The sequence below is a fragment of the Rhagoletis pomonella genome, unplaced genomic scaffold (assembly GCF_013731165.1).
Source record: "Rhagoletis pomonella isolate Grant_MI unplaced genomic scaffold, Rhpom_1.0 Rhpom_scaffold_00008, whole genome shotgun sequence".
NCBI lineage: Eukaryota > Metazoa > Arthropoda > Insecta > Diptera > Tephritidae > Rhagoletis > Rhagoletis pomonella.
In genome coordinates, this window is record NW_023458562.1 from 10,993,110 (window position 1) to 11,005,586 (window position 12,477).

Here is a 12,477-nt window from a genome sequence, read left to right on the forward strand (position 1 = left end):
ACCGACGGCCGCGTTTGATTTGTTATTTTGCCACCTGATACATTTCAAAACTAAATATCTTGGAACATTTTGCACTCAGTTTTTAAACAACCAAAACTATAAATTTGTACAATATGTTCATGTGAATCAAGCTGCGTTTCATGATTGGAGGCAATAAGCATCCATTCGTAGAACATGGCTTAGTCCGCGTGGCCGCTGTGCATTGATGCGCGACACGTATGTCTATATTGTTTTGAAGTTCATACACCTCATTATTCCATCATCAAAACTTACATATTTTTCTTAGTGTATAAAATTTGATTGGAACTGAATTAGAGAATGCACATATAGCAAAGTGTTCATCCATCTGGAAGCTAATTCAGTATTGAATTCTGTTTACTTCAGCATTCTCAGATTTTCATTCAGGTATTTACCACCTTGCTGTGTGAAATCAATTTTTTTTTAATAATTGTAGATTGAAAAAAAATACAAGCCCCACCATAGCCACACTACCAGACAAAAAGAAAAAGAATGAAATCCTACTTGTAAATATTTCATGATTAAAAATTTAAATGATTTCACAGTTTCACAGTGGCGAAAGATAAAAAGGCTTTATGGCTTTCGAGAGCACTACTCGATGACATATTCAAAGCAAAAAAATACTATCCAAGAAGATAATTTAGGCAGGCCTTCTTAGTCTTGAAGTATTTCTAAAGGCTTGCCGAAGATGAAAAGCCTTTGGTGAAGCGATTCTAAGGGCTTACATAAGGGTAGCAAAATGTGCTTATCTGCATTGTCTGCATGCCTTTCTAGAAGGGTTTTCTTATCTACAATTTACGCGAAATATAAAAGATCGCCTCGGTTGCACGTAAACTTCGTAAACTTGCTTAATTTTGTGTAGAAAACTGGTTTATTGGCAAGGCTTACACAGGCGTTTACGCGTTTAGATTAATACCGTTTATTTACATTACAGATAAATATGAATAACGTATTACTTTTATGAATAAAAGCAGCTAAAACAGAACTTCTCCTAAGCCTAGCCTTCAGAATTATATCCTTCGAAAACCCGTCTATGGGTAGCAAACATATATCTAATACTAAGCAGTAAGCTAACTTCTCAATGTGTAAGCATTCCGAAATCAAAGCGAGACAGTCTAGTACCGTTTTTGTCAATGTATTGTGTACTTGAGTTCCGTTTTTGTATATGTGTTGTGTACATGTTTATTTATAAACGTTTGTGTTCCTTTTCTTTCGTACGTGTTTATTGATATATCTCTACTGTAGTGTTTTCGGACGGTACTAGCTCTTACTGCCAATATAGGAGTATTACATATATGGTAGCAAAGCATAAGCACTTTAATTTGTGCCACTCCATAAAAAACCAAAAGGAGTGCAGTGTGGAAACTTTCTTGCCTCTCAGGAAGAAATCTCACAAAGTAGTGAAGTGATTGGCGAAACATTTCTCATCATCCCATACGAAGAAGCTGTTGTCGACGAGGGATGAGAGCTTAAACAAAATTTTCAGTTTTTGGTGCTGTTAAGTAGTAGCTAGCAGTGCGCGCTACCACTACGCAGGGCTTAAGTTCAAGCCCTGGTCAAAGTAACATCGAAACAAATATAGGAGTTTTTCTTAACAGTGGTCGCCCCTCGGCTCCGATTATATTTCTGCCATGAAAACAGCTTCTCATAAAAATACAATCGCCGTTCGGAGTCGGCGTAAAACTGTAGGTACCTTCTCTTTGTGTGGCAACATCTATGCGCACACACAAATCGGAAGAGAAGCTCGGCCAAACACTTACATGTGTAAACGCCAATCTATTATTATTATAATACTGGGAGTAAATAATGCCTGAATAGCAGCTGTAAATCGACCACTGCCAACGGCGTCGAATTACCTATAACTTATTTTATATGTCAACATATTTAAAACTTACATGTTGAGAACTGTTTTCTTGTATAAACTGAGGTTCCCCATCTTGTAATATCCGTATGAACACTTTTAATGCGAGTTCTAAAAATGCTGGGTATGAAGGGCTTTGTATAATAAGCTCAAAATGTTCACTTAGTTCTTGCGCTGCTTTGAACTTAATTTCCTCTTTAGCTGATGGATCACTTAATATATTAACATAACTTCGGAAAGTGTTGAATTCATTTTGAGCCATTTTGGCAAGAAAAATATAATTATATTGCTAAATTGTTTGCGAAATAATACGATACACATATAGGGGCACAACAACGCTATAGTAAATACAACTGCATACTCGATACTTTTCGTTCGATACAAAGTAATTTTGGTATCGATACTTTTGAACCGAGTACTACTAATAAAGCATTCGCAGAAGGCGATTGTACAGGCAACAAAAGTTGAATGCGAAGTTGAATGAGAAGTTGAAAGTGAAAAAATTGCAATCCCTATTCAGACGAGGCGATTTTCGATTCAACACGAATCGTTATTTACATAATTGAAAATGAATTTAAATCGCAAAATTTTATCAATTGGCGTAAATTTGGTAAGCCAAGCGTTGGTAGAAGTACTTTTAGCGAAGCTGAAAGATAAAATAAGAGTAAAAAAGTATGTATACAGAACAGTGTTGGCATTTTTGGTACAATTGTACTTGTTTGATACAATTTCATTTGCAATATACTTTCCTACTACGCAGTACTTTTTAGTAAAATTTTGTAATGAATACTAAAAATATATAGCTCTGAAAATTCACAGCAAGAAATTTTTTGTATTCTCTTTTGTTCGCCTGTCGTATTTACCTTTGTAAGTTTTGAAAAATGGCTTGAACGAACCAGTATAATATAGCCTAGGCAAATTTTTAACGAAACTTTTCGATACTAAGTTTTATTAAAACAAAGTGTCGAAGTCAGCTTCATATAGAAACAAAGTCTTCGTTAGTTATAAGAAGAGATTTTCGTAAATATAATACCTTTACGGCACTCACATATTGACAAAGTTTTACTATTTATTTTATTATTCTTTGATTTTAATTATCTGTTTATAAAATATAATGTATTCTTTAAGAAAAACTGTATAACCCCAAGATTAAATCTTTGCGAAACATCCAAAAACCAACATACTTTCGTAAAAATTTCGAGCTTCTTTAGTTTTGAGCTCATTCAATTTTAGTATAATAAAGTGCAAGTTTAAAGTAGCTGGGACTTACCGTTGAACTTGGCAATTTTTTTTGTCGACGATGTCAGCCATTTTCTTCCATACGAAGTGTGTTCGACGATTTTTTTATATGGAGAAAATTAGCAACACCTTCATCAAAGAAATCTTAGAATACCTAGTTATATTAAAATTTAATGGGCTAACAAACCGCACACTCAAAATAAATCTAGGAAATCGAATTAAAAAGCTCGAAATATTTACGAAAGTGTGTTGGTTTTTTTTAATGTTGCACAAAGTTTGAATCTTGGATTTGTACGGCTTTTCTTAAAATATAAACCGTATTTTTACAAAAAATAATTAAAATTGAATAATATTAAGATAAATGGTCAAATCTTCTCGTAAAGTTTTGATAAGCACTTGAAATGCTATTACAATGTCAAACTTTAGTACTGAATCCAAAGAAAATGTCTCTTTTATCCATTAATAATAACTTAAATATGCTTTTTGTTAAGATGTATACCTGAAAATGTGTGCATACATACTTGCGTTAAATGCAGTACATGTGCACTTGGAATCAATTTGTAAAAGTGTAGCATACGTAAACGTATGTACATAAACAATAAAACTCTCTCATGAATACCATAAAGTCATTGGTCTTGAAGGGAATGTACTAAGAAAATATATGAGCGAATTAAAAAAGTGTATACAATTTATAGCCAAAAGTACATTTTTTGTATAGATTTCGTACTGAAGGAACAATTTCATTTTCCAACTTTGATACAGAAGGTAACCAAACACAGGGTTACAAGGAAAAAAAGTTGAACGAGCTCAAAGTTGGCTGGCGACCAACTTTGTTGAAAGCGATTAGTTGAAAGGCCGTTCGGACGAGGCGATTTTTGCTTTCAACTAAAAGTTGCCTGAAAAATCGCCGCGTGCGAAAGCCCTATAAGTAGGAATGCTCGATATCATATTGATTATTCTGATTATCGATATTTCATGGTGCGATAAATGGTTTTTTGAATCGATATCTCCAGGTCGATATATCGAAGACATATACTTTACCCGCAACATCGATATTTGATGTTAAGTTGAAATTTTAATTTTCATCTACAAAAAAGTGTATGGGGAAATTCTAAAGTAGGTTTAACCAGCAGCTTGTGTGATTTATGTAGCTCTTAAGGGCCGGTTACTCAATGTCTGGTTAACACTAATCGGAGGTTATACATAGTTATCGACGTTACGGAATCCCTGTTATATGCATGAAGTCGAAGACGTCGATAACGATGTTTAACCTCAGATTAGTGTTAACTAGATATTGAGTAACCGACCCTAAGTTTGACAAACCGCTTGCATGGTGTATATTAGTGATTGGCACGGGCCGGGCTTTTGGCAGGAGCCCGACTGGCCCCTGCGTAATCCCGCGGGTACGGACCGGAATATTTGCTGTCAGCACGAACTCGTGCGGGCCTGGGCGTTCAATAAAATTTCATAAAAGCACGAAAAGGCACGAAAAAGCCCGTTGCTAATACTAAAAATTTAGATGAGCTTTTGTTTTTATAAAACAAAAAAAATAGTACATATTTAAAACTATTTTGATAAGAGAAAAGCAAAAAAAGAAATATTTGGAAACCGATAGAAAATATATAATACTTAGTAGTTTGGTTTACATACATATCTGTACATAAAATACCCCCCACCTTTTCTACTTCCCAGAAAATATATTATAAAAATTTTTGATGTAAAATATTGACTCGCTTAAGTAAATATACCTATGGTTATAAGCACAAAATTAAAAATATGTACATATGTATACATATAATAAAAGTTGGCTCTTTATTTCCGGGCTGGGGCGTGTCCCGTCGTGCCGGGCCGGGCCCCACTAAAATTCTTAACGTGCGGGCTTGGGCGTGTTTTTGAAAGTTGATTTTGCACTCGTTCCAGGCCGGGCCTGAAAATTTAGTCCCGTGCCCATCTCTAGTGTGTATGGCTCTTAACTCGTTGCCACCGTTAAGGCATCCACACACCTATGCGATTCTGTCGCTACGAATCCGCACCGTTTTTGTAGCATCAAACACAGACAACAGATTCTCACCGATAGAATCGCGTAGGTGTGTGGATACCTTGAGACTTATCGTCTTGGTCTATCTTCCTTGACAATACAGTCGACCGGCATGCCGTTTTAATCCTCAGTAATGAAATGTTTCCACGATTCGTAATTCGCTCTCCCATTCGTCATTCGTCTTGCCAACTACCTTCCGAATTAAGTAATTCGCCATACAAAATTTTGAATTTTTTAATTTGTAGGTAATTCAGATCGAATTACCATGCGAATGACGAACGAATCGGTGCCTTCTCTAATATTTATCGGAAATATATCGAAGTTTTCACCGGCTTAGTCCCATTCCTGGAACTTTTTCTGGTTATAAAATAATATTAATAAAATATTCTCTATATATGTTAAAATTGTTGATGATAACTTAAATTTTAGCTCCATATTCCATATTTGCAGTACACAAAAATAATAATAAGGCTAAATTTTAGTACCTAAACTAATACTCCACTGCCTAAATTTTATTACCTAAACTAATATTCCACTGGGTGTTTCCAGCACTGCTACAATTTAGGAAAACAACTGCTAAAACTGTGCGAGTTGTTTGTTTTGGAATTTTTGCTTTTAATAAATATATCTATAAAAAGTTACGGTAGGTTTGGGACTATTTAACAATATAATAAATTTGCAACAGAAAAGGAGAATGTTCCATCCTGGCATCTATAAAAGAATCCGTTTGCTCTTCTGACCCTACGAAATAATATACATCCATCGAATTACACATATACTTATCTGAATGCAAAAATCAAATAAATTTATACTTACATCTCTCTGAATATTTTCTTTTTTGTGCCATAGCAATGATAAAAATTATTTATTAGGATTTTTCTCTATTTAGGTAGCAATTTAGAAGTACTCGCACACAACCTAAATAGCGAAGAACAAGAACAAGAACTACAGCTGCCAAACGAATTACTAATGTGTGGCGTGGAAACAGGGTAATTAACGAATTACTTAGCGAATTACTTAGAGAGCGAATTACGAAGCGTGGAAACATCGTATAAATATACACGAAATAACACAATCAGGTGAGTCGATAGGCAGGTCTAATATTCTATTCAATTGGGAGTAGAATTTTCAATATCGATATTATTCAGCCCGATATATCGTCATATCGATTTGACATGCAATGAATTAAATCGGTTCATTATATCGATACTTTCTTAAATATCGAGCATTCCTAGTACTGAGTAGGTATCGCAAGAATGTGATTGTATCGAAACCCTACCCAGTGATAATTTTATTCCCGCCTATTTTTTTAATAGGGGTACTCATATAAGGTGATAAAAGGATAAATTGATAAATTTATCAGTTTCTCCACATTCTTGCATGAACACACCTTGGTAAATAATTGCATAAATTTTTTTTATCATTTAACTTATATGGCTAGTTACGTTTCATTCTTACCTCGTACATTGTGTTCATTTGTTTCTTCTGTGTTCGTAGCAATATCGAGCACCTGGCAGTCTGTCAGGGTTGAATTTTGCTGAAATTTTTACGTTTACCCACCAAAATATTTTGATAGTCATAAACTTTGGTTAAATAGATTTCCATACAAAGTTTGACAGTTCATTTATCAAAATGATAAATTTATGATTTTGTCAAGTTTATCAGCTGTTTATCTACTTTTGATGAAGACCCCTAATTCAAATATTATTGTGAATAGCTAAAAAAAATTGGAGTGCAATGGGGTATAGTCGTTGCGCTGGGTATGCAGTTACAGTTGCATGGCTATACTCAATCCCGACTCTTGCGTCCTCGTTCGCGCACTCTGGGCAACGTGAGCAACCCATGTGCGAGATGCGGTAACCAATCCGAGTGGAGCCTTGGGTCACGGCAGAAAGAGACGGAGCTTCGGTGGGGCCACTCCGACTTATTCGGTTTAAGGGCTCACTGAAGTCTGCAGCGTCTGTTCACCAGTAGGTGCGGCTGCAAGCGGGTGTCTGCTTGGAGCAAGCGGCTCGCTATATAAACGTGTATTTGGTTGCGAAACCACCCCCGTCCCAGCAATGGGTTGTGCGCTGGGCTTGGGACCCGCCACGTAAAAACCACTTCCAGTGAAGAAGCAAGGCAAAGCCTCGGATGAGACCCCCCTTATGATGACGATCACGGCAAACGTTTAAAGGACTACGATTTGAGGGCATGCACCTGGAACGTCCGGACCCTTAATGGGGAAGGTGCCTCTGCCCGGCTGGTTGATGTCCTCGTAAGGACAAAAGCTGACATCACCGCCATCCAAGAAATGCGTTGGACGGGACAAGGCAAGCAATGGCTGGGGCCTTGCGACGTCTACTACAGCTTCCATGTAAAGGAGCGCAAATTCGGTGTTGATTTGTGGTGGGAGAGAGATTCCGTCGCCGAGTACCGGTGGACGAGCGCCTAGCCACAATTCGCGTCAAAGCGAGATTCTTCAACATCTCGCTCATCTGCGCCCATGCCCCGACGGAAGAGAAGGATGAGGCATCCAAGGATCTCTTCTATGAGCGCTTGGAGCGCACATACGAGCGCTGCCCCCGTCATGATATCAAAATCGTGCTTGGTGACTTCAATGCCAGGGTGGGCAAGGAAGGGATCTTTGGAACCACCGTCGGAAAATTCAGCCTTCACGACGAAACGTCCGACAACGGATTGAGGCTGATCGACTTCGCCGGGGCCCGAAACATGGTAGTATGCAGTACTAGAAACCAAATCGACATGACATAGAAACCAAATCGATCATGTTGTGATAGATGGAAGGCACGCTTCCAGTGTTTTAGACGCACGCACACTCCGAGGCCCAAACATCGACTCGGACCACTACGCACCCGCCTCTGTGCAGCAAAAAATGTGCGCCCAAAGGAAAGCTTAACGTCGAAAAGCTGCAATCACAACAGACAGCCAGCGCTTTCGCTACTCGACTCTCACACCTGCTCTCAGAGAGCACTCTTCAACAAACCGACATATGCGAGCAGTGGAACCACATTTCCCGCTCATTAAGTACCGCCGCCGAAGAAGTAGTCGGATTTCAGCGAGCCCGAAAGAACAACTGGTACGATGAGGAGTGTCAGGAAGCTGCAGAAAAAAAAGATGCCGCCTACAGGGCCACGCTGCGATCGGGCGCAACGCGCGCTATGTGGGACCGCTATAGGGATCTGGAGAGGGAAGCGAGACGTATTTGCCGCAATAAGAAGAGAGAGGCCGAAATACGTGAGTGCGAAGAGCTTGAAATGCTGGCCGACAGGAAGAATGCCCGAAAATTTTACCAGAGAGTTAGGCGACTTACGGAAGGTTTAAAGACCGGGGCGTACTCCTGTAAGAACAATAATGGCGACCTAGTAACTGATGTCCAGAGCGTACTTAAATTATGGAGGGAACACTTTTCCGCCCTACTAAACGGAAGCAGCACGGAAAGTTGTGGAGAAGAAGAACCCGAGCCCGCAGTCGATGATGACGGAGTCGACGTTCCACCGCCTGACTATGACGAGGTACGTATAGCAATAACGCGGCTGAAAAACAACAAAGCTGCTGGAGCTGACAGCCTGCCAGCTGAGCTATTCAAGTACGGCGGCGAGGAGTTGATAAGGTGCATGCATCAACTCTTGTGCAGAATATGGTCAGATGAACGCATGCCCGACGACTGGAATTTAAGTGTGCTGTGCCCAATCCACAAGAAAGGTGACCCCGCCATTCGCGCCAACTACCGCGGGATCAGCCTTCTAAGCATAGGTTACAAGGTCTTATTGAGCGTATTGTGTGAAAGACTTAAGCGTACCGTCAATGAACTGATTGGGCCTTATCAGTGTGGCTTTAGACCTGGAAAATCCACCATAGACCAGGTATTCACAATACGCCAAATCTTGGAAAAGACCCGCGAGAAAAGGATCGACACTCACCACCTATTTGTCGACTTTAAAGCCGCCTTTGACAGCACTAAAAGGAGTTGCCTATACGCCGCTATGTCTGAATTTGGCATCCCCTCAAAACTCATACGGCTGTGTAAAATGACGTTGAGCAATACCACCAGCTCCGTCAGAATTGGGAAAGACCTCTCCGAGCCGTTCGCCACAAAACGGGGTTTCAGACAGGGCGACTCCCTTTCATGTGACTTCTTTAATCTGATGTTGGAGAAGATAATAAGAGCTGCAGAACTGAACCGCTCAGGAACAATTTACTACTAGAGCGTGCAATTGCTGGCTTATGCCGATGACATCGACATCATCGGTAACAAAAACCGCGAAGTCTGTTCTGCCTTTTCCAAGTTGGATAGGGAAGCAAAGCGAATGGGTCTGGTGGTAAACGAGGACAAGACGAAGTATCTCCTGTCATCAAACAAACAGTCAGCACATTCACACCTTGGCACCCACGTCACTGTTGACAGTTACAATTTCGAGAAAGTAGAGAATTTCGTTTACTTGGGAACCAGCATTAACACCGATAATAATGTCAGCATTGAAATCCAACGCAGAATCACTCTTGCCAACAAGTGCTACTTTGGACTGAGTAGGCAATTCAGGAGTAAAGTCCTCTCTCGACGTACGAAAACCACGCTCTATAAGTCACTCATCATGCCCGTGCTGGTATATGGCGCAGAAGCATGGATAATGACAACATCCGATGAGGCGGCTCTTGGAGTGTTTGAGAGAAAGATTTTGCGAAAGATTTACGGGCCTTTACGCGTTGGCGACGGCGAGTACCGCAGACGATGAGCTGTATGAGCTTTACAACGATATGGACATAGTGCAGCGAATTAAAATACAGCGGCTCCGCTGGCTTGGTCATGCCGTTCGAATGGACACCAACGCTCCAGCTCTGAAAGTATTCAACTCGGAGCCCGCTGGTGGTAGCAGAGGAAGAGGGAGGCCCCCACTGCGATGGAAAGATCAGGTGGAGAAGGACTTGGCTTCACTTGGCGTTTCCAATTGGCGTCAGTTGGCACAGAGGAGAAACGACTGGCGTGCTTTGCTGAACTCGGCCAAAATCGCTTAGGCGGTTACAGCGCCAAAAAATAAGAAGAAGAAGCTAAAAAAAAATGTTTGTGTTGCTGAAATTGTTAAAATTTATATTTATTTTATAACTTGCAAGTAATGTACGCTTTTTTGTGCTTTTTCAGCATTCATTTTCACGTTCACTCTTTATAACTGCCAAGCAATATTATGTGTATACATATGTATATAAGCTGACAAAATTTTACCTAGCCCCATGAGCTATGGCACTGGCCCTTACTTAGGGTTTACACCGGACAATACTGCCATGACAATAGCAATACATGCATACTTTTCCATTAGAACAATTTTGACAACTAATACGTATATCTTCATTGCCGTGACAGCATTGTACAATGTAAACCCTAAGTAAGATGCCAATGAAAAGAACGTCCTACAAAGAAAGGGCTATTATCATCGTACGGCGCGTTTACATTGGACTATGCTGTCAAAACAATAAAGATATACGTATTAGTTGTCAAAATTGTCCCAATGGAAAAGTTTGCATGCATTAGTGAAAAAGTGTACATGTATTGCTATTGTCATGACAGTATTGTCCGGTGTAAACCCTAAGTAAGGTTTTCCATTTTCCATTCCCCCCATTTCCCCACCAGTATTTATACCAATATAAAGAGCTTTCATATACACTGGTGGCTTTACTGCCGGACTTTTTGCTCAGGTCAACCTTTTCCTTAATTACCTTTTTTTTAGATCATTGCGTCTATATGAAATGCAGTTCATGTTCCACAACACCCCACGTTCTCAGAAAAGCGCAATTAGTTTTAGCGTTTCCTCCTGCTTTTTTTTGCTTTTCCATTCTTATCTGCAAAGAAAGTTTTTCTATTTAGTGATTTAAATGTTAAGTATTAATAATATTTCGCTATTTCTTACGCAAAATAAAACAGCCAAATCAAAATCAACGCTTCTTCCATTATTATATGTAAATATATTCTTTTGAATTTTCCTTCTTGCACGAGACGTCAAAATTATTGTCTGCATCAGTGTTGCCGTTTTAGCCCTTTGGTGGCTAAATTTGGCTACCAAATTCTTTTTTTGGCCACAAAAATTTGAAATTGCTCCTGGCCCTTTTTTTAGCCCTTTTCAAAATTTATTCATCATTGACATTAAAATTTTTTATATGATTTTCATGAATTTAACTCTTCGCTTATAAAGCGAACGCCTTTCCTTTAAGGCAAATAAACTGTTCATTGTGTCGCTAGCTTAAGTGGTGGAAAAAGTTTGTTTATCGGTTGCTTCTTTTACCTTTAAGTAACGCAGAAGTTGAAAGGACGTTTTCTATAATAAATTTCGTTAAAAATAAGCACAGAAATAAAATGAATTTTCCAATGTTAAACGCTTTATTAACTGTAAGATATGGCTTAAAAAATGTACAGAAATGTTGTCATGATTTTGAAATTACAGATGATATCGTCAGGTTAATGAGAAATGGACAAAATTGTAACGACGAAGAATCGCTTAGCGATGATAGTATTGATATAGATATAGATATTTAATGTGTTAAAAAAATGTTTATAGATTAAATTATTTTACTATCAGTTCATTAAATGAATACTCTTTTGTTTGTTTGATACATACAGCGTCAGACAATAATAAAGCACCGACATTTTAATTCTTTGTAAATTATAACATAACATTTTAAAAATTTCTTTTACAAATGGATATTTTTCGAAGCATAGTTTGAAATTATTTAAGTTATTTAGTATTGTCCGACACTGTATATAGATATGATTCTAGTACTTATGTATTCTTAATGTGATCTCATTTTTTTGTTTATGTAAGAAATAAGTTAATTAATAACATATGTATATGTATGTTTTTTACGTTTCTGGGCCGTTATCTTATCCATTAACGATTTAACTATACTTTAAAATAGGTAAGTTGGCGGTCCTTAATATGCTTTATGTGTTACACAACAAGTTTTTTTGTTGAATAAACTATTAATTCTTTCCAGAGTTCATTGTTTTTCTATATCATTACTTACAGAAAATGTTTGCGTGTATACTTCTATATTTATATGTAGGTAAAAAAATTTAGCTACCATTTTTAGCCACAACGACGATTTTTAGCTCTTTTTTAGCCTGAATTTAGCTACCGCTAAAAATGTTTCGCGGCAACACTGGTCTGCATACGTCAAATCCAAGGCGAATATATACACGGTGGGTTGATAGCGAATTAAGATTTTCGCCGCGGTACTTATTAATGTCAAAATAGTGTGTTTGTTGTAATATGAACTCGCGTTGTTTACAACAACGCATTATTTTGACATTAATAAGTACCACGGCGAAAAT

General features: G+C 38.3%; 1 protein-coding gene across 2 annotated transcripts in view; it reads right to left on the reverse strand.

Moving 5' to 3' along the window:
• The window catches only part of LOC118744159 (transcription-associated protein 1), a 95,988-nt gene extending 85,000 nt beyond the window's left edge, over positions 1 to 10,988 (reverse strand). Inside the window, exon 1 of one of the 2 annotated variants that reach the window (XM_036476949.1) lies at positions 10,869 to 10,988. Coding sequence is in view for 1 of the 2 variants with exons in the window: in XM_036476948.1 (XP_036332841.1) it covers positions 1,914 to 2,141 (228 nt within the window). In the remaining variant the exon portion in view is untranslated. Of the gene's footprint in view, positions 1 to 1,913; positions 2,238 to 10,868 lie in introns of those variants that run through there. The other variant, XM_036476948.1, reaches the window with a different exon arrangement.
• Between the last annotated feature and the right edge of the window lie 1,489 nt (positions 10,989 to 12,477).